The 23,950-nt window shown below is 41.4% G+C and overlaps 1 protein-coding gene across 1 annotated transcript in view; it reads left to right on the forward strand.

Moving 5' to 3' along the window:
* Window positions 1-8,626: 8,626 nt before the first annotated feature.
* ptch2 (patched 2) overlaps window positions 8,627-23,950 on the forward strand; it is a 28,710-nt gene continuing 13,386 nt past the window's right edge. Inside the window, exons 1-9 of the mRNA XM_068340349.1 lie at window positions 8,627-9,113; window positions 10,626-10,818; window positions 19,032-19,221; window positions 19,331-19,400; window positions 19,498-19,589; window positions 21,814-21,922; window positions 22,043-22,129; window positions 22,243-22,364; window positions 23,093-23,240. Of these exons, the coding sequence (XP_068196450.1) occupies window positions 8,967-9,113; window positions 10,626-10,818; window positions 19,032-19,221; window positions 19,331-19,400; window positions 19,498-19,589; window positions 21,814-21,922; window positions 22,043-22,129; window positions 22,243-22,364; window positions 23,093-23,240 (1,158 nt within the window). The 5' untranslated portion in view covers window positions 8,627-8,966. The remainder of the gene's footprint in view (window positions 9,114-10,625; window positions 10,819-19,031; window positions 19,222-19,330; window positions 19,401-19,497; window positions 19,590-21,813; window positions 21,923-22,042; window positions 22,130-22,242; window positions 22,365-23,092; window positions 23,241-23,950) is intronic.

Here is a 23,950-nt window from a genome sequence, read left to right on the forward strand (position 1 = left end):
GACCACAATGGCGTGGGGGTTATGTTTATTTGTACACAAAATGGTGTATGTGTAGGCCCTGGACCACCCAGTTTGATCCTGTATCACTTAACAGACGGCCCACCCTCTCACACAAACAGAGAAGAAGAGGAAACCGACTCACCGCTGACACTTTTTTCTCCTCTTCTTCCCCTCTCTTCTCCCTTTGCTGTCACAAGATTTATTGCATTCCTCCGGCTGAGCATTTCTTAAATTACAGGTTTGAAGTTCCTTAGTCACGAACGAGGAGGATGAGGACAGGGTTGTTCAGAGGGTGTGTGTGTGTGTATGTGTGTGTGAGAGTTACACTCCTGTTTTCTATTGTATCTGTGGCCATGTTGGGAGGCATCTAGGCTGTTTTGTCCTTATGATGTGATGCTCTGAAGTCATTCACAACATGAATGACTTCAGTTTGATTAATGTGGTAACAATAGAATACGATATTCACTGTTGGTTGTCGGTTGAGTCACAGTAGAGTCCCCAGTTATACGAGCACCAATGTAAAAATGTCTCGAGCTTGTAATGTGGTACATTAGTTCTTAGATTCTCTGATATTTTAAAGCTTATGTAAATTGAAAGCCTAATATAATAATTTACAAAAGTGTACAGACCATGTTTTGCCATGTCGAGGCAGGATAAAGTTCACTTCGCTGTGGGACGGATGATTCTTAGCCATTGGCAGCTTATAAAATGCTGCCAGTTTCTACCAAGCGTGGCTGGCGTCATGATCGCACACCGCCTGTGGCCCCAAAGCACTATAAGCTGAAAAATGTTTTTATTTTGTCTCACATGTTTGAAAATGTCTTATCTCTGTGTCAATAATCACCTGGTCTGCAGATACTTCCATAATGCGTCCTGCTTTGAAACTCTGCTGCTGAATGGCTGTATTACACTACATCAATATTGTATTTCCAGATTTGAAATATGAACTCATAAAATTCCATTTTCATCCAAAGTATGCAATAAAGGAAAGCAAATACTTTACTTAAAAAAAAAAATACTGTAACATGTATGCAGCTGATGGCGATGTAATCTCCCTAAAGTATAATTTAAAGTATAAATCAGCATGTATGTTTTGTACGACACATCTTGCTGCCTCGATACATTTGTAGATAAATAACAAGGAACATGTTCTTATGTCTGAAGGTGATTAAAACTTGTTGACACCATGGACGATTGGTGGCTGTTTTTCAGCTAGTAAAATATCTTGGTTATAGTTAGGGGAAGACTGTGGTTTGGGGAAACATTAAAATGATGTATCTTGCATTTTTAAATGTCCTCATGATTTGCTGTGTCACCCAATTCAATATCGCATGAAAATCTTAAAATATATTATACCATTTTCTCACAATGTAATGCACAAAAGTAGATCAGCTGTAAAAATGTTGCCCGTGGGTTTGTGATGGTTCAAACTACACCCGCTAGACAAGTCTTTAGTCCAAAACATGATTCTCTTGATTGAATTTAATTGTGTGACACACAAATGCATTCATACTGCAATGATTAATGTGTGGTATTGACTAGAGTTGCAAGAATGGTGTCTCCCCATATTTGCCTGTCTGTATACTAAAGATTAAAAAGTGATGAAGTTGACAAGATTCATCTGAGGTGTCATGGACCAGAGGAAATAGAGCCCTATCAAACGTGGTGATTTCTAAATGTAGAGAACATTCCAGGTTTCATGGTGGAATGTAAAAAGACAGTTCCTTGACACAAACATTCTATAAATGTGTGTCCTGGCTGAAAAGATTAACTGCTAGAGAATCAAAGTATACTTTATATGGCCATTTGGGCCCCGCCACAGAACTGTGTGTTTACTGTAGATGTGGTCTCAACTCACAGACTGAAATAACTGATATTTTCCATGCCCCTTACTTCACTTTTCATCTACAGGTTGCATGGTTTAGTATATGGTTAAAGGTTTTACTCTGACACTTGAACCTAATCATATTTTGCAGGAGTATACTTGTAATTTTGTTCTTTTCTTCTTTCCTTTACCTGCTCTGACATGTCTGACTCCTTCCTGTACTACAAATTTCAGTGTTGTTGTTTTTTTTTTTAATCATTTATTTTTTTGTCACCATTTTCTTGAGACGATGCAGATGAAAAGATGAGAGATGCATTTGAAACTTTTCTTTGTAAAAGGACTGTGGAACTTTGTCCTTCCCCTTTGTCCTAGCTGTGTTGACCTTTTTAGCAGTCTCACCCTTTGACTCCTTTCTTCAACCACATGATGAGATCTGACAGCTGGCTGTGTTTGGGTAGAGATTTGTATATTTGTGCAAAGACTCTAGAGTCCACTTCAATACAGCGACGCCACGGCTGAGCCTGCCTTCCAGCACCTAGATGTGTTAGCGGTATATGGGCACACATGTGCAGAATCACCTGTGTGTGAGCATTGTTAATCCTGTCACACCCTCTTGAGCAAATGCATGCATGTGTGTGCAAACACAAGTGCACAAGTGTGAGTTTGCATTCTAGATATGGAGATCAAATGTCAAGCCACAGATTAAATCTGTCTGTCGTTGGATGGTCTTTGTGGTCTCATAGAATTATCTGAAATTTCTTCACAGAACTTCCATCTAACTGTCCGTCCCAAACAAATTGAACTCGGGTCAGCAAGGACATTTTTATGTACAGTTTATTATTGGTGCGCCATTTTGGTGGCAGCATATTTGCTGAATTGATTTTTTTTAACGTGATGACTTCAATGGGAAAAAATGGCATTTTAAAATTGGCTTTGTTTATTTGAACTTATGAGCTTTAAAATCTGTTTCTCTTGAACTGCCAGAGAACATTTCTCTGTCTGCAGTGTGTGTTTGTGTTAAATTTGTCATTTTCTAATGACATGTGTGGAGTGAATCATGATCTCAGTACTTTTTAAGGCAGTAATGTAGTTGACTGTTAACAAATCCTAAGATTTACAGGTTTGTTCCCATCAGTTAGACCCACGGCCGTACATCGTGAATCAGGGGCAAGATGTAATCTTTTCAACAAGTCATTTTTTTAATAATTTTTTTTGATAACATCGTCTGTCTCACTGCACCTCAATCAACACAGCATTTCAAATACAGTTTAATAGAGTTGTTGCCCAGGTTAGATTCTTCAAATCATTTAAAACATATTTTCAGAATTTGAAGAATTTCATTTTACGGGTTGCGGATTTGTAATATCAACTTCTACTACCCGAATATAACATAAGGATTTTTTTTGGTTTTGGTTGTTGTTTTTTTTGTGGTGAGAAAAGGATTGTTGTGTTCAAGTTAGTTCTGTTAATCCAAACATCCAGAGTAGCAGACATGTTTTTGGAGCTCATTTACAGAAAACTGTCCAACACAACATCTGGATTATCCAGAGAAATCTGAATACGGTTGAGGAAGACGTTTTTGACTTTGCTCACTTTTGATTAATGAACTGAGATGTGAGAAAAGAAACAACCAATAACGCAGTCTGGGAACAGCATTTCCTTAACTTTTGCCAATACATCTTTGAACATTTATCCATCTAATATCTTCTAGAATTCCATAAAAGCATTTGTTTGAATACTACATACTTTTTTGAGTAGGATCTGGACAAATCTTGTAGAATAAATGTATTCTGGGTAGAATTTTAATGAGTTAAGTAATAGGAAACATAAATGTGTATCACAGCCTTATGTAGGTGCACTGGATGGATGGTGGAGGTAAATGGTGACTTCATAGACATAACACGACTATGCGGAGAGGTGGGGTGTAGTCTGAGCTCTGTAATGGGGGGGGTGGTGGTTGGTTGAGTAGCTGGGTGGCTTCATAGCTTGAAGGCTGATCGTGGGTGAGCGAGAGAGAGATAGCAAACAGGCCACCCAAGTGGCAGTCAGTCAGAAACCTGTGTGTGTTTGCTGCTGACCTCTACACATTAGCACAACACTTCCTCAATTTGTCTTCTGTGTTCTCCAGCCACAAATGAATTTCCTCCCTCCCTCTTTTTTTCCACACATTACCATTTAAGATGCCCCCCACAACACACACACACACACACACACATATACAGACACACCGAAACCACCCCATGTCTAATTTAAACACATGAATACATATACAAACACTCTTTTCTACAAGCTAAGATATACAACAGTTGCTTATGTTGCTCAGCCAACAAAGAGTGCATGTGGGATAACAACCTCGGTGACATGCTTTACAAACACAAGCCTGATATCGTCGTCTGTCACTGCAGAGGTCCAACAGCTAATTAACCAAACACTGGGTGGTTGATTGGATCACATCTTAAACTGCTTTCATAATAAAATCGCAAAAAGAAACAAGAGGCAGATTTTCTTACCATCTCATGTGATCTTTTGTTTTTTTAATCTTATTAGAATGATTATCACCTGTAAAACTGTATCTACAAATAGATCATCAAAACCAACCATTGCTTTTTATTTTATTTTATTTTTTTTTCTTCTCCTTTAAATGTGTCATCCTGTTCAGTTTAGCAACTACTTCGAATTTAGGGATCTATACATAAACTATTTTCTCATCATCAATGGAATTTCAATTTGAATTTGTGAAGAAGAAGAAAAAATTCCTGCATGTTATCGACAGTTATTTTGAGATTTTCTTTTATTTGTGATGAGACATGTGCAGCCACAAAAGGTTCTCATATCAGACATATAATAGGATTCATTAGCTACACTGGATCACAATTGTCTGGGCTTTTTTTTTTAAGCCTTGTTTGTTCACATACATATGCACACACACGCACACACACACACACACGCACACACACACACACCGTTGTGAGGTTTTCTGCCTTCTTTTAAACTACAGGTCTGAGTTTGTATTACCACCTGCTAGATGCGTCTGACAATACCTCTGTTACAACCGCACAAACAAAGACTTAAAGAAAAGTGTGTTTCTCTGTCTCCCTCTGTGTTTTGTGTGTTTTTGCCAGCAGAAAGGCAACCATTCATTACGATGACAAAGGGGTAAAGAAATGCATTATCATAATTAATCTTGTGTGAGACTGTGGGTGGCAGCTTCAACTCTTCAAGGAGACTGAAGCCGGAAAAGTGTGTCTTTGCCTCCTGGGCAAATTTTGTGCCTCAACACTGATGTCTGAAAAATGTATACAACTATTAATGAGTTTTATGTGAAATATTCAACATTGGAAGCTTCATTATTAAATACAAAAGTTTCCTAGGTTTTCTTCGAATCTGTATGGTTTTCAAAAAGCATTATCTTTGTCTTGTCAGCAAGCACACAATCAAATATCCAATCATCACACTTGAAAATGTTTTCTGGACACACTATTTTTCATATTTAGGGATTTTTTTTTATTTTTTTTTTTGGAGCTTGGTATAATTCTTTATTGAAGGGGGTTGTATGATGTCATTACCATAAAAATGCCCTCACACATGATGATGGGTATTCACAGGGCAAAATGAAAGGATGGAAATATTACAATATCACCACAATTATGTTTAGACTGCTTTGTGTTTGAATGTGGTATTTTTCTTTATTCTAGACTTGTGTATAAAATAATTTTGTGTTTTTAGGGCCAGATTACTTTTGTATATGTATAAGGTTGGTGTGCTAAATATCTAAAAAAAAAAACATTCACATCATATATTTACAGCTAAAGCCTAGAATGACTTTTTTTTTAAGTAAAAGCTTGAATTTCATCTTCTTTATAGCATATTTGAGTATTAGTATTATAGCAAACTTTACTTATTAAACTATTTTCTTCACAGTTTACAAAGTGCTTTGAAGTCTTGAGGAAGTAAATGTAATGTAATGGTTAGAAATAAATAAATGGTAATATAAATATATAAATAAAATAAAAATATACTTAAAACAATGGGCAGCACTGTGGCGCAGTGGGTAGCGCTGTCGCTGCACAGCAAGGCGGTTCCGGGTTCGAGTGTCACTCTGTGTAGAGTTTGCATGTTCTCCCCGTGTCTGTGGGGGTTCTCTCCGGCTTCCTCCCACCTCCAAAAGCATACGCTTCAGGTTAACTGGCCAGTCCTAAATTGCCCGTAGAAGTGAGTGTGTGTGTGTTTGTCTGTGTCTCTGTGGGGCTCTGTGGTGCACTGGCGTCGCGCCCAGAGTTTACCCCACCTCACAGCGTTTGTCAGCTGGGATATGTTCCAGCTCCCCGCAACCTGCGCAAGTGGATGAAGCGATCAGAGAAAATAAATGTATTGTTAAAACAATTATCTATTCCTACCACAAAAAGAATGGTTCTAAATTTCAAATCAGATAAACTTAGTTTATCTACTTTTTAAAATCTTTTTTAATGTAATTTATTGTTTGTTAAAAAAAAAATTTCAATTTCTGACGAGCTAATTATTTCCTGACACTACAAAAATTTAATATGTGACTATCTTTTACCTTGTACACCCTTCCCAGTAATCACCTATGTCAAATTATGACTTATTTTTTCACTTTTCTACTTATTTCTCAGTAGAGTAGAAGGAAGAATGCAGCGGTGAGCTGTCTCACAGTCTCTCTCCATGATAAATAAACTTTGTGGACCTAAACCCTGGGTGTCTGGACTGTTGTGTGACGGCTGAATGCCAGAGCGGTTCCATAGCTCTGCCTATAGCACAGACAGAACCCCGGACGGACAGCCAGCCATGCATGCATGGATGAACGGATGGATGGATGGATGGATGGAGTCACTGGGGAAACATGAAATGGGGGAATGGAGATTGGGGGGGGAGGGGGGGGTAAAGACTGGAGAAGTAGATAAAACAGAGTGAAAGATTAATTTGATGAAACTGAGAAATAAAAGTAAGAAGAGGAGTGAGAGAAGAAGAGACGGGGGGAGGGACGGTGACATGTATAACACAAGGACATGGGAGAGAAAGAGAGGTTTTGGATGCTGTGTTTGGAGGCAGGGGCAGTGTGATGGCAGATATCTGTTCAGTGCATGGTCATCTCAGATGGTTTATTTATCCAAGGTCTCCAGACCAGGCCTGGGACCTCCCTGAGTTTGTTAGGCTTGAAGGGGCCCCTACCATACAACCCAATTCCTCAAATTCCACATTAGCTCCCATTTCCAGCTGCCCATATCCTTCTCCCACTCATCCTGACCCAACCCAGTCCAGCAAAATCATACCCACTTCCAGGGGGCTGACCCGTGCCACTCTAGAAGTCGTGGCATGAGGAAGGATAGTCCAGTTCAAAAAGATGTCAGCGTGTCACTGAGTCGCTGCAGACAGATGTGATGAGCTATAGTTAACAACAGTGTCTATGATCCTGAATTCAGAAGAAGAGAGCCTTGCTTCTTTGTTGAATAGTAGAATACGCTGTAGTAAGATTGGAAATAACGCCTTAAAGAATATCATAATAGAGAGCAGCACAGATTTTCAATGATGAATCCCTATCAAAGTTTGGTCGCTTAAGTCCAAGACTCACAGAACGAAGCCCACTTCTGGTTGCCGTCAGCCAATAGAACGCGTGTACGGTATCACGTGACTGCTTACCAAAAATTTTGCGATCTGCGAATGCGCTAGGGCGGGTTGTATATTTTGAACCTCTTTTGTCTTAGATTATTTGTGTTAAAATGGCATCTGCTAACATCGCATCAAACTCTGGGAACTCTGATCAATATTCATGAAATAAAATAAAAATTTCCTTCATGAAAATAATCACATGCTGTAGTCTTCATCTATTTTAGAGACAAACAACCTTACTTTACTGCTTACGTTATCAACTCACCAAGACACTGTTCTTTCTTTCTGACTGTCTTTAGGTGAGCTGCTTTCTTAACTGATGGAATATAAAAAAAACAACAACTCCCTGGTCTTTTTAAGGATAATTTTGCAGGGATGAGACAATTTTCCTTGGCTCTAGGAATCAACATTCTTTAAATGTTTGACCACAAGATTTGAGATGTAAGTGCTAAACATATATGCATTATATCTTCCCTTTTCCAATAACGTGCACTTACTTCAGAGGGTAATACGGTATTGTCAAGGTGTCAGCAACAAACCTCCTTAAACAGGAGATGCCTTTCTATGGGCAAATCCATAGGAAGGTAAAAAAAAAAAAAAAAAAAATCAATCAAAAGTTTACATTCTTGCCTAAACTATTTTTCTGCGCCGTTCTGGTGAAATAGAAAAAAAAAGTGTGTGTGTGTGTGTGTGTGTGTGTGTGTGTGTGTGTGTGTGTGTGTGTGTGTGTGTTGGCCTCCCGCTGTGATATCAATAGATGGCTTGTGTAATTGCTTCTTCCAAACTGGAGGGGCCAGGCTTGTGTGTGTGCGTGTGTGCGTGTGTGTGTGTGTGTGTGTGTGTGTGTGTGTGTGTGTGTGTGTGTGTGTGTGTGTGTGTGTGCGCTCTACAGAGTTTATTGAAAGAGCCCCCCCTCCCTCCCCGTCCCCTTCCTCCCCCCCGCCCACCCCCACCTCCTCCTTCCAGCCCAGGCAGCAGCAGCCTGGGTGGTCCCCCTCTCTCTCCACTTTGGTGAGCTGTTGCTTAGCAGCTAATAATAGGCGATGTTTGCAAAGTAATTTGCCTCTTCCTTGGCCAATGGGAGACGGAGCACTTTTCCATCAAACCTCCCTTTTCAGGATTTGCCGAGAGGAGAACTTCTACAAATGTTACCGCTACGGGATCGGAGTTAGACTTGACAAGGACGGCGCAGAACACAAGTCCTACTACTACTACTACTACTACTACTACTACTACTACTACTACTACTACTACTATTACAACAACTCCCTGAGACGTCGTTTCATAAACTATCGGGACGAATGAATACTGAGGGATCTGTAAGGATTTCGGCGCATAATGTTGGGATGGAGTTTCGAGACTTGTTTGGGTCCAAGGAAGACTAGAAACCGTTCCTCTCGTTCATCGCCGGCGGTGCTGGATGCGCTCCTCTTCTATGCTGGATTATTGTCGCTTTTCCTAAACTCACACCGATTCTCTCTTCTCTCTGTGCCCCGTTCCCTTACTTTGGACTATGGCCTCGGATCACGGGGTCCCAGGGGCCTGCGTCTATGGAGATTTACCCCCAAGTTATACGCGCTCCCAGCCGCCCGCGGACCCAGACCTCCTCCGGAGACCCAGCTACTGCCACGCTGCTTTCGCTCTGAAGCAAATCTCTAAGGTGATGCAACGCTGTGTGTGAGGCGGACGGTGTGCTGTGGAGACGGGTTGCATTCAGTCGTGAATGAGAGATTTTCACCGGCAGCTCCGTGTGTGTGTGTGTGTGTGTGTGTCGTTATCTAATCGTGAGATGAGGGGTGCGTGTAGGAATGTAGGGTGAACTGAAGCAGCAGCTCCAAATCTGGGGATCACCAGAGGCTTCCCCCCGCGGGAGTCGACGGCAAAATGACTTCAACGGATTATCACGAAATGAAGTCTAGACATGGTCACCACATGTTTGATATGCATTACACATAAAGGGTTATCCTTTATGTTTACCGGGGATTAAATCGTGTAGAAATCGAAACCTCACTTGACATATTTTTGGGGGGAAACCCTTTTGGATAAAGTGGAAACAACAAGACAAGAGTTCCGTCTGTTCGACCTCACTGCGGTTCGGTTTGAATGGACGTCAGACTTTCATTCATTTTTATTTTAGTTCAAGAAAAACCGGGGAAGGCGCAGATGGAGGGATTGAGTTTAAAAGAGTTTTGTTCCCGTATCTCTGTGGTGTTTGTGCGTGTTTTTTTTTTTGGCTTCGTGCAGACAGCGGAGAGAGAGAGAGCGCACTGGCCCGGGGTCTGTTTGGAAATGTGGTGGGTCCTGTAAAGGAATTTACTGATTGAGTTTGATCTGACAAAGCATCTTAGGACCGCCCGGATGCTTGGACGTGTTTCAGCACTGCTGAGAGAAACCACAACACCAGAGCAATGTCTTCTGCGTCAATGAACTTTGCAGCACAGGGACAGAATGTTTCTCTCTAAAGTAGGAATTCAAACAATCGTATAATAATTTAAAAAAAAAAAAAAAACAACAAAAAAAGCTATATAAAGTTCATGAACACATGGGAATATATGTTAACTGAAAATGTATGTAAATAATTGATTATATTCGTTTTTACTGCTTTAAAAGGCAAGTAACATCCCTTTCCAGCAGCAGATATTAACACTTTCTATTCATCATATTCATAAAATGTATTTTAAAGAACTAAAAAACAGAATTACACTCATTTGATAGGACAAAATTGGTTGTCTCACTCTTGATCTGCATCTATAATATGATTTGTACTATTGCTAGATACTCATTATTTGGAGGACTTGTTTGGCACAGATAAAAATGTGTTTTCAAATGTTCAAATTTCTCAATTTCAAAATTCACCCTAAACTTAAAAACTACTTAAAGAAAGAAGTATTTCTACAATAAATGATCTCAAATGTGGGAGTTCCTGTACTGCGTTGTGGTGACAGGCTTGAGATTTTAGCAGGAATCTGACAAGCACATGCATTATTATCAAATATGTGGTTGGCTAGTTGGAACCATCAGTTGTCATCAAGTTACACAGCCTTATATTCGACTGAAAGACACGTCTCTGAGTATGGATCCATTTGTCATCAGGTTGGGACTAAATTATCTATGCAATAACAATAGTAATAATATTGTCCTTTTCTTGCCTTCCCTCCTGTTTCGAATCCAGGGGAAGGCGGTAGGTCAGAAAGCTCCTTTGTGGATCCGGGCGAGGTTCCAGGCCCTCCTGTTCTCCCTGGGCTGTCACATCCAGAGGCACTGTGGGAAGGTCCTCTTTATTGGACTCTTAGTATTCGGGGCTCTCTCCGTGGGACTCCGGGTTGCAGCCATCGAAACGGACATTGAGCAGCTATGGGTGGAAGGTGAGTTTCAGAAATCTCTCTCTGGTATTGGCCTTGATCTTGTGTGAGGCAGCGACACAGGCCAGACTCTGCCTTTTTCTCACACTTGTCTATCTCCTACCTTTCAAATATGCTGAGTCTTTGGTTTATATGTGGATTTACTCGCTGCTCATAGTTTGACTGGCGTTTGAATGACAATAGAGGCTGGTGGGAAGACGTGTGGTGATCATGTTAGTGTCATCTCAGTGCCATGGGAGGGCACTAGGCGTTCAGTCACTGATAGACTGACACGGCTGGTCTGTCTGTTTTTGTTGGAGCTGATATTAAAGTTGTTTGCTATGCTTGTCTGGATCAGAGTAGCTTGAATACTAGTTTTATTTCCTGTGAATTGTGACTAGGACTATACACTCATTTATACATTTATACATCTCATTTTCTACCAGCTCAGTGTTGCTCTGTCGTGTCTGTACATGTCTTAATAACTCCCGTTTTACCCGTGAAACCCAAACATATCCAACATGAATGCATAATAGTCCTATCCTGACTTGCAAACATTTTGCTGCTTTTTTCCTTTATCCTGGGCATTTTAGATTGAGGTTATCTGTACTTTTTTCAGGGTTAGAGGCAGCTTTATTTGGTTTTTCACACTGGTCAAATTCCTTTTAAACCCCCAGGCTTTCAGGGCCGATGCTGATCCCCACAGCAGATGGACTGTGTGAATGGTTAACCATCTTTGAGGGCTCTGACCCCTCCCCCCTTGACTCCCTGTGTGGTCCCTAACTATTCTTGGATTCCATTCAACAAGAGGCAAGCAGGCAGGCACCACCTCCCTAAAACTCCCCTCTCTCTCTCTGCCTCCCTCCTCCTCAAGAACAGAAAATATAAGTGAATGCAGCTGAAGTTTACCCACCTGTTTTGCACACTCTTAAAGCACGACAGCAGTTGGTGAATATAAACAGACTCTATGGGGTTTTTTAAGCCCACCATGCCACTAGATGACGGGGACAGGCAGCTCCCGCAGGAGTTGGAGAAATCACACGCTGCTCGCGTCAAAAAAGGTTATTGAAAATTATGCCTTAAACATGCAAAAAAAATTGAACGTAGTTCCTTTGTCACAAACATTTTTTTTAAATTGAATTTAGTGAGAAAAGCTACATTTGACTACAAAACCTGGAAAAAAAGAGTCTTTTTTCATTGTTTTTTTTTTCCTGGTTAATGTAAAGACTCAGGATTGCATTTTTAGCTAATTGGCAGATACACGACTCAGAGGAGATGTTTGTGTGCCAGTTGTTTTACTGTGGAACTCCGACTTAGAGGAGGGGGTGAAAAGGAATCCTGTGCCTTTAAGAGCCCATGGACATGTTTCTAAAGTTTCTGCCAGCCTTGTTTCCTCCAATAGCCCATTGACAAAGCTGCTAGGGCCTCAATGGAGAGTAAAGTGGTTCGGTAACAAGGAGAGGCTAGCTCTCCCTCTGTCTCACTTGCTGCTGCACACACAAACACAGAGGAACACACACACATGCACTACTGTACAAAAACCAGAAGAGGGAGGGATGATATACTTCTTAATAAGACAGCTGATTTTCGTATTAAGGTGCTCAGAATTCCCTCATCCCTATTTCTTGTGTATTCATCCTAACTCATGAGAAATATAACTTCTAATGCATTCCTGCATGTCAGGCCTGTCATACATGAGAAGTGATGTTTTGAAACATCCTTTCCTAATTGGAACAAATCAGATCTTTCAGACTCATATCCTATTTTGTTCAGACTAAACTAGCTGTGATTGACACCTAATGTGTGAACACTAAAGCAGGGTGAAAGCTGTGTGTGTGTGTGTGTGTGTGTGTGTGTGTGTGTGTGTGTGTGTGTGTGTGTGTGTGTGTGTGTGTGTGTGTGTGTGTGTGTGTGTGTGTGTGTGTAAATGAGTTAAGGGTATATTCTTTCTGAAGGCTGCCCCCATACTGTTCATACACACACACACACACACACAAAGACATACACACATGTACACTTGTCATCTTTGCCACCTTTGGTGTGTACAGCTCGCCTATTTCCTGACTGCGTGCTAGTCTGTCTGCCAGCTCTTTGGGTACGTCTGTTGACATTTCTACCTGTCTATATGCCTCCTCTGTGAAGTCAGGCCACCAGGGCTTTTTTAATTGCTTCCTCCTTCCTAAAGCACCCAAAACACCGTGATAAAGTGCAAAGTGGAGGAGGCATGTAAGGTTAGTTCCTGCAAATATTCTAGGACCCTACACTGTTCTTTCTTTACAGGATTTGTTACATTTTAAAGAGTGCTGTGTCTTTTCAAGGAGGATATGTACCATGAAAGTAGAACGTTACATATACCACTGGTCTTCACACCTGTGCTGGTAAAAATAAGTCCTGATAGCAGGGTGTTTGGTCTGACAAAGGGATTAAAGGAGTGTTATTCACCTCGGAAATATGACACAGGAATCACTGCTGAAAATACCTGCTACTACTCACCCGAGTCTTGGTTGGTAATCTCTGTTTTAACTACTGTGTTAGAGCATGTGTGAACGCTGTGCGTTTTTTTTTTTTTATTAATTTCTCCAGTAACATATTACATCAAAAATTGTATTCTATTTCTTTAATTCCACAATAATTGTAAGTGAAGTCACAATCAGACTGCATTTCACTATAGTCCACAAGCAGAAAAGAGGGAGATGGTTAAAAAAAAGAGAGAGAGAGAAGGATGAGGAAACACATTGGGGGTTGGGGCAGGAACAGGGCAGAAGCTTTATGGCCAGCTGACACTTTTTTGCCTGTTTTTGCCCGTCTCACTTGAGCAAACATGAAAGTGTGAGACTGTCTCACACATGGTTTTCTCCCACCATTAAAGACAGGGAGGGTGTGTAGTTGTTCGCCTATAAGCTCAAAATTTATACCAATTTCTCTTTTGTTTTGGACTGTGTTTGCATAGCTGTTTTGGGTCGTGTATATTGTATTTTTGGTTCAGATTGTTCCACAATGGCCCAGTTGAAAAGCTTGTTTAGGAAAAGGGAAGAAAAATATGACCTCCATGAAAAGTGATGGTGTTTACTCTTACTTTAACTAAACTCATCCTTCTTGGCAGAGTTTGGATGAGGCATGACAGACATGTACACAGACTCAAGCTGTCCAAATATGAATCCGGCATGAGCGAGACAGACCCTATCCGGATAGCAGGCACACCACATGTCCCATAAAGAGGCCATGTACTGTAAAGGATGGAGCAATGACTGTAAACAGCCCACATAACATGATTACCTAGCAATTTAAGGGCTAACTTAACCAGCTAGCAATGCAATCAGACATCTTTAGATAAGAACAGACTGTGAAACATGAATAGTGAGAAGAAAAAAAAATTCCGACTACAAATGTGCGAATGTACACATGGGCATTTTGGTGTTTGGAGCCGTTTCTCTAAACAAACCTCAGAACACCACAGCAGGTAAATGCTATAATTCATCAGAGTGCACACAGCGCCCCAGTTTAGACAGAGAAAGGGAGCTCTATGAGGCATTATTGGAGGTGAATAGTGTGCGGTGGTGCCCCAACTAGATAAATAAACTCCCAGCGCTCAGGGCCCAGGACCTCACTGGTAGAGAGAACAAACAAGACTTGAGTCAACCTGGGTCACTTCTAAATGTTTATTTCACCCTCCCACCCCCACCCGCCTTCCTGCCATCCCTCAATCTGAGTCTCCTTCATTCCATCCCCCTTTTCAGTATCCCTCCCAACACACAAACTCTTAAACAGTAAGATCACCCCCCCAACAAATAAACACAGCTATCAATACATGTACATATGAAGGATGCAGGGATTTTGCTAACACGATACAGGAAACACAGGCTGGGCCCAAAGTATATATCTGAAACTGAAGTATTCTTCAATTGGACTACTGTATATATGAGCCACATCTACTGTGATCGCAATAAATGTATTGGGATTTTGTCCCAAATCTGTTTAAAATGGAAAGGGCATTGGACTGTCAGTCATCGCAACACTGAATACAATATATACAGAGAGGCAGCAGTGTTACTGAAAGCAGGATAATGAAACCTCAATCAATATAGTTTGGCACCCTTTCTTTTCCAGCTGAAGAGCAACCTTTGTTGTTGGTGTTTGCGAAAATAAAGCGGCACCAGTCACCTTAGAGTTTGCACCATTTCCCTCTGTCTTTACACCATGAAAGTATAAAAAGTAAAGGGAGAGGGAGATGCAGAGACTAAACATTTTCTTGGTACTTGGGAGGGGAAAAGAAATGGTTCTTGGGCTCAATAAATTCATTTATTGTCTGAATGAGACCAGCAACGTGGAAAAATTTTGCCTTTCAAGCAGGGATGAATGTATGTTTCAACCACACATTAAGCAGTATTAGCGGTCAGTGGAGTGTCTAATGTGACTGTTTTTCACAGTGGCCAACTCTGCCCATGATTAGCATAATTAGCAGAGGAAAGCCTATACATATGGAAATAGAAAGTGCCTAAATGCCAACCCTGGTGGAAATTTATGTGTGATGGCTAACACCACTGGCACATCTGAATAGAATGTAAGTGAAACTGATTTTTGTTGTTTTCACTGTTTAATACTGTTTTCAAGGTGTGTTTTTTTTTTCCTTTTTTTTTCTGATGATTGGAGTTGCGGGGTTGCAGATTGAAACCGCTGACACTATTTTTGTTGTCTGGTGTTCACATTATTCTTAAGTTTCTTTCCCCAAAATAATACCAAGTGTCTTTGACGATTAATGAACAGATACAGCATGCTTGAGAAGACTAAACGCACACACGTACACACACACACCCACACACACACACACACTGTATTTCTATAGGTAAGATACCAAAGTGCCAGCTTCTTTTTTTTCTTGTCCCCAGCCTCACCCTCCCACAGCCAACTCTCGCATTGTTTTACAGGCTGGGAAAGTTTTGGTCCATTTGCCTTTGTTGAAAAAAAAAAGGGTTCTCTCTTTATTTTATTCTGCTGTTTGTTGGGAAACATCTGAAAGAAATTGAAGGATTGAATGACAAAAAGGGGGCGCATTCATTCTGGAGCTGCTGTACTGAAAGATTGTATGGAGGAACAGCCCATCTGCTTGGAGCAGCTTGCTTTTAGGCAGTGGCTGGGGAATGCCAAAGGGCAGGGCTGGCCTGAAGACTGAAATTGGGGCACAATCCTGATTCTTGAAGGTCTAAATATGACAAAAGAACCAGGAGGTTTTTTGTTTTGTTTTGTTTCATTTTTATGGTGCCAGGCCAAGAGAATTAGACTCACATGTGGGTTCATTGCTGGAAATAAAGAGCCTATATTGAAAGGTATTGTGAAAAAGCAGGTTGGGAAAAAAGAAACTATTTTCCCCTTTATTTTTTGTTATAGTAAATTGGATTCTGTGCAGAAATCAGCTGTTTTTCCTCATGTGGTCACAGAAGTTAGGGAAAATCGAATCCACAATGTAGCACGTAAAAGCATACATGCCACTTTCAACCCTTTACGTCTTGTGTCTTCCTCCATAGCAGCGTGGGGCTTTTCAGAGGCCCCCTAATCCAGCTAATCTACCACACTGAACTTTGAAGGTGGCCTGGTCTGACCTACCCTGGAACTGGAACTACCCTGTACTCTACATAAAATAGAATAGAATAGAATAGAATAGAATAGATGCATTGCCTCCATCCTAAATTCTAGATGCCACAATTTTTACTGGTTAGGAGATCTTGGGGATGGAAAGATGACGTGCATTGGTACAGACATGGTTCAGTGTTACACCAGTGTACACACACATGCTCATACACCAATACGCAAAAGCACATGTACACACACATTCATACAAACAATCTTCTTGTACACATTGATCTACAAGATTGTGTCTGCCCTCCTCATGACACGTTTTATTTAGTTTTCACTTTCCCAATGTCGTAATTGTTGTTAAAGTGCTTTAAGTGGTGAGGCTAGTAAATGACTTCACATGTTCAACCCAAGAGAGTTGAGTTGTTTTCTAAAATTTGAAAGTCGGTGGTTGAGATTTTCAACCACATCCAATGAAAGAACACTGATTTAATAGAATTTGTGATCATTTCTTCTTTTTTTTCTCTTCATTTTTCATGTGCCAAACACACAAACCCTATATTTCATTTAAGAAAAATGCTCATGTAATAAAATTACCATCCACTGGGGTGTTGAAACCCCCAACTTTCAAGCTCAAAGACGGGTTTTTTTTTTCCCAGGGTGGGAAAATTTCCGGGAACTGTCTCTTTAAGACTGTGTGAACTGAAGACTGAGTGCAGGGAGAGGGAAAGGGGGATTGAAAAAGAGTGAGAAAAGAGTATAAAAGAAGAAAAACCAGAAGATAGAGATGAAAGACCATTAAGAAAAGGAGAGACAAGGTTCGTCCTGGAGAGGGTGGTGAACTGAGCTGAGCAGAACCAAGGAAAGTGTTCGCGAAGCTCAGAGTTGGGTGGTTGGGGCCAGACCAGGGGTTCAGAAGAGAAGGCGAGAAAGAGAGAGAAGAGAGAGGACTGGCTGCCTGGGTGGTCCAGATGGGAGGAACGAGACACAAATAGCTATAATTTACTTCAGGAGGCCTGTAATTACAGAGCCAGAGTCTCTCCGAGCCACCCAGTTCCTGTTGGGATCAAAACCCTACATTGCAGAGGTTAACATACGAAATGTCAAAAAAGGTTTAACAGATGTCAACGGAACAAACGGAAAGGGTTCCATTTTGTAGTAGTTTTTTTTTTCCTTTTTCTTTTATTGCAAATCTGAGTGAAACAGAGGGGAGTTGAGGGGAGCAGTGCTCCCCTAAACACCAGGCCAGAATCTGTGAAAATTGTTTAAGTTGAATAAACTCAAAGAATCAGCCGTCATCAGGAACACTTAGTCTCTTAAAGTAAAGAGGAAATTATCCTACATCATTTTTGTTGGTATGGTTTTGTGGAATAAAAGCTTTGTGAAAACTAAAAAAAATAAAAATAGAATTGCAGTCCCAGATGTTTTGCACATCTGGTTCACCAAGAACATGTTCCACTTTTTTATTATTATTATAATTATTATCATTTGATGCACTGAGCTAAACACCCACTACTACAAATAAATTAGTGACCTTGTATTATCAAGCTGGACTATGTCTCCAAGGCCCGGAGTTCCTAACCAGATCTCACATTTTTGCGCTGTAGGCTGAATAGTTTGTTTTTTCTTTTCTTGCCATCAATTATGGGAGCTTGCTCCAGGCTGGGGGAGGTGCAGAGTTTGGCATGGGGGAGAGAAAGAGAGAGGAAGACTTTAGAGAGTGTGAGAGGTAGTGATGAGGGCTAGGCTGAGTGCAGTCGTAGGTAAAGACAAGAGAAAAGCGACAATTTAGAATTAAGAAAGAGGCAACCTTTGACACCCCCCCCTACTCCCTGCCTCCCCCATCATTCCCTCTCCCCTTCCCTCCCTCTTTTCCCCCTCTCTGGGGTTGTCATACATTGGGACAGCAAGAGGGGCAGACGGGCCCTCTGTGATACAGCGCGGCATGTTTCATGTCCCGTTGGCACAAGCACAGATCCCCCCGGCTGGCAAACTCTTTTGAGGGCATCCTCCTGTAATTAGGAGGCTGGAGTCTACCACATAGGACAACATAGCAATCTTTTTTATTCTTTCATCCTCTTTTTATTTATGTGTTCATTCACCCCCACTGCTGACATCTGTATTTGTCTCTCTATGAATCTATTTACCTCTTTTTATCCACTTGTATCTGCAAATTCTTTGAGGTCTTTCATTCCCAACCTCTCGCTCTTCCTCCTTTTCCAGCCCTTCTCTTCAATGGGTTTCATGTGGCGCTAAAACGATGTAGTTGCAGTCAAATGGTAGTATAAAAGGATCAGGAATGGCAAGCCAATAACTCATTGTTTTCTTGCACATTCTACATGTCATCGTTGATATATCTTTTGCCCCGAGAAGAGTGGCAGAGTGTTTGGGGGCATCAGAAGGCTGGTTTCCCTTACTAACAGGGCACATCTGTTTCACAGAATGTGAAATGTGAAGCTGTATTACTCATTTCTCTTGGCCAGACACTGGCTTGTGTGAAGTGCCTTCAAAACCAACACTGGTGAGGGCCAAGGGCGTTGGTCGATATACGTGTGTGTGTTCTGTAAGTGTGTTTGCACATGAGAACACACTTTATTATCATTAAAAAATGTGTGTTTCTCTATCAATCTCCCTATCTGAAGAAACTTTTCTCCTTTGTTTTCCAGCTGGTAGCCGAGTGAGCTCGGAGCTTCACTACACGAGAGAGAAGCAGGGAGAGGAGTCGGTATTTACCTCACAGATGCTCATCCAGACCCCCAAAAAAGAGGGCACTAATATTCTTACCCAGGAGGCTTTGCTCGTTCACATGGAAGCTGCCCTGTCTGCCAGCAAAGTCCAGGTGTCACTGTTTGGGAAGTAAGTGGACCACAGACGTGACAAATACTTTTTTGTGTTAATATTTTTTTATCAGTGGTAACATTTGTAAATTATCAACTGACACTTATTGTTGTTTTCTCTTCTGTAGATCGTGGGATCTTAATAAAATATGCTATAAATCAGGAGTTCCTATTATAGAAAACGTCATGATCGAAAGAGTAAGTTCACAAGAAATTCACAGATATATGTTTCCTCCAAAATGTTTCCTCAAAAAGCAATGCTTGATCGTGCTTCCTTTATATTTCATGATCCCAGATGATTGACAAGCTTTTCCCCTGTATGATAATCACCCCATTGGACTGTTTCTGGGAAGGGGCCAAGCTCCAAGGAGGTTCCGCCTATTTACCGTAAGTCTTGGAATATTTGACCGAACTTAAATTTTTTGCATATTCACATGTTTTCATAGACAATATCGCTGTCATTGCTTCCATGTGGCTCACATTGTGGCCCTTTGGAGGCGTTAGTAACTTTTTACACATGCTCAATGGAGACATACAGTTGAGCTTTCAGTAGTCTATTAGTGGGCACTGTGACTGACAGTGGTGGTCAGTAATAGAGTTCTTTTAGAGCCCAGAGAGGGACTGGAGGGGATGTTTTGACAGAGAAATTCAAAGACAGAAAGTGAGAGAGAGATGAAGCGAGCAAGAGAAGGATAGAAGGAGAGGAGATAACTGCAGCAGCAACTGGGTGGTGGGTTGGTAGAGGGGAGGTGGCAGTGGTGGTGGTGGTGGCAGGGGAGCCCTTTGGGTCAGACAATGGTAAGCATTCTTTCAGTTTACGAGTGAGTGTCCATCAGTGCAGGGGCCCCAGAGCAGGGAGGGGGGCCAGCTTTGTCAGCTCACGGCTAACACTCGGCATTCTCATGGTAATGCCCCTGGCTCCCAGCTTCCAAGTTGTCCAACAAATAAAATGGGCAGTATTCAAGCCTCAAGTCCCCCGAGAAAGACAGAGAGAGGCTACAAGACAGTTAACAGTGGCATTGGTTTGTATTTGGGTATTTGTGGATGAATTTTTTTCTCCTTTTTTTGCTGAACATACTTCTATTGAGAAACCGAGCCACTGAAAGGGTTTTTTTTAATTTATTTATGTAATCAGAAGTGATATTTCAATCAGATCCTCTGCAAATAGTTTTCATCGTAACAGATGTTTCTTTGCAAGCAAATTATTTGTTTATGTTTCTATATATTGCATGACAAGTCGGCACACACACACAGAAACAAACACAAGTTTCCCATCCTTATTATCCCCCAGTTGGCTTGTGTGAAAGCAGAGCAGAGGGGGAAAAGGGCTTTTGATGATTCTAAAGTCTTCTGATTATTCCTGTAAATCAAGGGTTTCGCATCTGTTGTTATTTATTGACTTTTTCATGGTGAGCTGAGGGTTATTTGTCAGTGAGACAAAGCTCTGGTTTTGCATATAAAATAAAAAGACTAAGATAGCGTCAGAGAGAGGAAGTAGGAGAGATGTGAATTGGGAAATATAACGATTATCGGTGAGATAGAGAGAGGGGAAAAAAAACTTTGGATAACAAAGCAATCTATAAAAAAAAAAAAAATGAAAGGGCCCAAGCCGGTTCAGTCAAGCAAAAACTAGCTGAAAAAGCAACCAGCACCAAAAGAAACCCTGGTATGTGTGAATAGGAGATGAACTCCTTCAGGAACCTTTGGAGAGAATTTGGACGTAAAGTTGAGACCCTTTGGAGTTCTTTTCTTTTCCTCTTTTGTCTGTCCTCTTCTTGCTTTGTTTGAATCCAGGACTTGTCCATCCAAACTGATTTTCTCCTGACAAGAAACATATCTTTCAAAGTGAAACATGCAGTAAGGCTTACTGTTGGAAATGTTTTCATTTTAAGTTGCACCAATCAGGATTAAAAAAAAAGAAAAAAAGATTCATTCTCTGGAAAATAAATATACAGTTTCCAAACTACAGGAATTAAGTTAGGTCAAAGCACAAGATTTGTGCAAAAAAGTGATCATGTAAATGCATGTCAAATGGTCTAACGATGACTTCACAGCATGAAAGCAGTCCATGATAATCATAAAGAATGCATGCAGAATCCTAAATATAAATGATACTTATGTAAGTACACTACTTTAAAGAATCAGGATGATGAACCAGCCAGGGATTATTATTGGCTGCTTTTCCTGTGAACATCACACAGTTCAACTTTTGCTCGTCCTCTCATTTCTCACCTACTTTCATCCCATCCATCCTCATCCAACCTCTCTCCCCTTCCCGCTCCTCTTATCAAGATGTTTGGAAGGCAGGGATAATTGTTATGACTCAGTGAAGGACATTGAGGATTGGAAGTGAGCAGGCAGCCACCTACCTTTTCCCAAGGCTTTGTTGCAGCGTGAAACAGGATAATAAACGCAATTTTATCCTGTATCTGCAGCTAGCCTCCAGCATAGAACAGAACAACGAGGGAGAGGATATTAAACTGAAGTGAGAGAGTCTTAGTTTTTCTGCTGACAGTAAAAGCTTACCCATAATGCAAAACCACATAGTCCTGAAGGGCTTGTTGAATATGTTTGGGTTGATGCTCATCCTTACAGTGTCTTTGCTCCCCAGAGGTATGCCAGATATCCAGTGGATGAATCTTGATCCAGTGAAACTGATGGAAGAATTAAGTCAGTTCACATCGCTGGAAGGATTTAAGGAGATGCTGGACAAAGCCCAGGTGGGACACACAAAAAGAGATCAGTAGAATAAAGGTCTAATGTGATTGATTAGTAACTCATTTAGCTGCATGCATTTTTCAAAAAAACTGAGACATTTTAACTTTAATTTTATTCTTTAGGTTGGACATGCCTACATGAACAGGCCGTGTCTAGACCCCTCAGACACTGATTGCCCCCTCAGTGCCCCCAACAAGGAGCACAGAGAGGTAATTAAGACATCGTTCAGATATTCCAGGTTGATGAGAGCGGGTCGTAGAGCTATAAAAACACTTGACATATCTTCCTGTGTTTTGACATCTGTTCCCGCTCTTCCATTCAGAGTCCTGACATTGCCGAACACGTACAGGGTGGTTGCCACGGTTTCAGCCGGAAGTTCATGCACTGGCAGGAGGAGCTGATCCTGGGAGGGCGAGTCAAGAACAGTCAGGACATTCTGCTAAGGTGGGTGCATATTAAAACATGTCAGATCACCTGCGGGACATTCATTGTCAGAGCAGGGGCATATAAAAGAAATGCCCCAAACCAAGAGGAATAGGTACCCTGTTTGATTCTTGTTCCAGATCAGCTGATTAAAATTTGATTGTTTGATAAATAAAATCCCAGAAAAATAATCATATAGAAGTCGTGAAAAACATTTGTTGACATCTGTTGACTTAAACTAAATTTAAAAGCATGACTAATAGAACTGGAGTGACAGCAATGGGTCAGAGCCCAGGTTATGACCTGCACAGTCCCAACAGGGCCTTGAACTAAAAAGGATTCCAGTCCCCATCCGCAACAGCCCCATTCACTCCCAGGTGTGATTTACGATCATTTCTGTCACATATTGAGCAGCGCCGCAGTTCGCCAGGGCTGTGCCAAGAAAACCTGAGGACATCTGGGATCGCAGTTGAGAGGCAAGACAGGCAGACTAGATAACACCTACATTTGGCTGTTTACATTGGCAGACAGACAAGCAGGCAGACGAACAAATCATCGAAGAAACAGCGCCTGCCTTTAGTCATTCACAGCGAGGCATGTTCTTGTAGGTTAAGTTATACTGAGAACATCAAAATGATCCCTTTTGAATGATTTTTTATTATGGTTACCAGATGATTCGTGGTGGGGGACGGTGGGGGGTGGGGGAGCATCTCAGATCTATTCTAAACTTACGCTTGTGTGTTTTATAGTGCGGAGGCTCTCCAGACCATGTTCCTGTTGATGAGTCCTAAGCAGCTGTATGAGCACTTTAAAGATGACTACGAGATCCACGACATAAACTGGAATGAAGAAAAGGCTACTGCTATCCTTGAGTCCTGGCAGAGGAAGTTCGTAGAGGTGCGAACTGAAACACACATTTCATGTTTTCAGTGGCGACAAATACACACACAAACAAAAACAATAAACATATAAAGTGTTCTCATTCCTTTTACCTGTAAAGAAGCCGACACACAGAGAGACATGAGGCTTATTCTGCAATCTCTGAATTCCGTCAGTCTTCAGCTCCCTTGTAAAGCAAATCACAGGGCAGACCAGGGCATTGAATCTGCGCGTATTTAGGTGTGTGTGTGAGCGTGTGTGTGTGTGTGTGTGTGTGCGTGGTAGGTCAGCCATCTCTCTCTGTCAGAGCCATGGTTATAGGAACAAGCTGTTGCTGTGATAGCTGACACCCACCATGGTGAGCGTAAGGAGAGAAGGAGGGAGGAAGGGACATGGGAAAGGGGTGGGTGGGGTGGGGTGGGGATAACGTGCTCATACACTAACCAACAGAGACACAACCCCTCTTGTTGTTGTTGACACATTAAAGAATAAGAAGAGATGAATTTGAGATGAAGGAACAGCTACCGAATGTGGATAGGTGACTATCTTTGGGGAGCTTTGGTCCATTTGTGGCACAGAGTGGAGAGAGCAGCCTTCAAGGCCATGTGATCCCATCACCTTTGACCTCACAACCTCTGGCATCTGTGCCCATTACTCCTCGGTTGTCATTCATACACATGTGCTGACACACATGCTTGCACATTTAAAAACACACACATACTCACTTT

The sequence above is a fragment of the Antennarius striatus genome, chromosome 18, assembly GCF_040054535.1.
Source record: "Antennarius striatus isolate MH-2024 chromosome 18, ASM4005453v1, whole genome shotgun sequence".
Lineage (NCBI taxonomy): Eukaryota > Metazoa > Chordata > Actinopteri > Lophiiformes > Antennariidae > Antennarius > Antennarius striatus.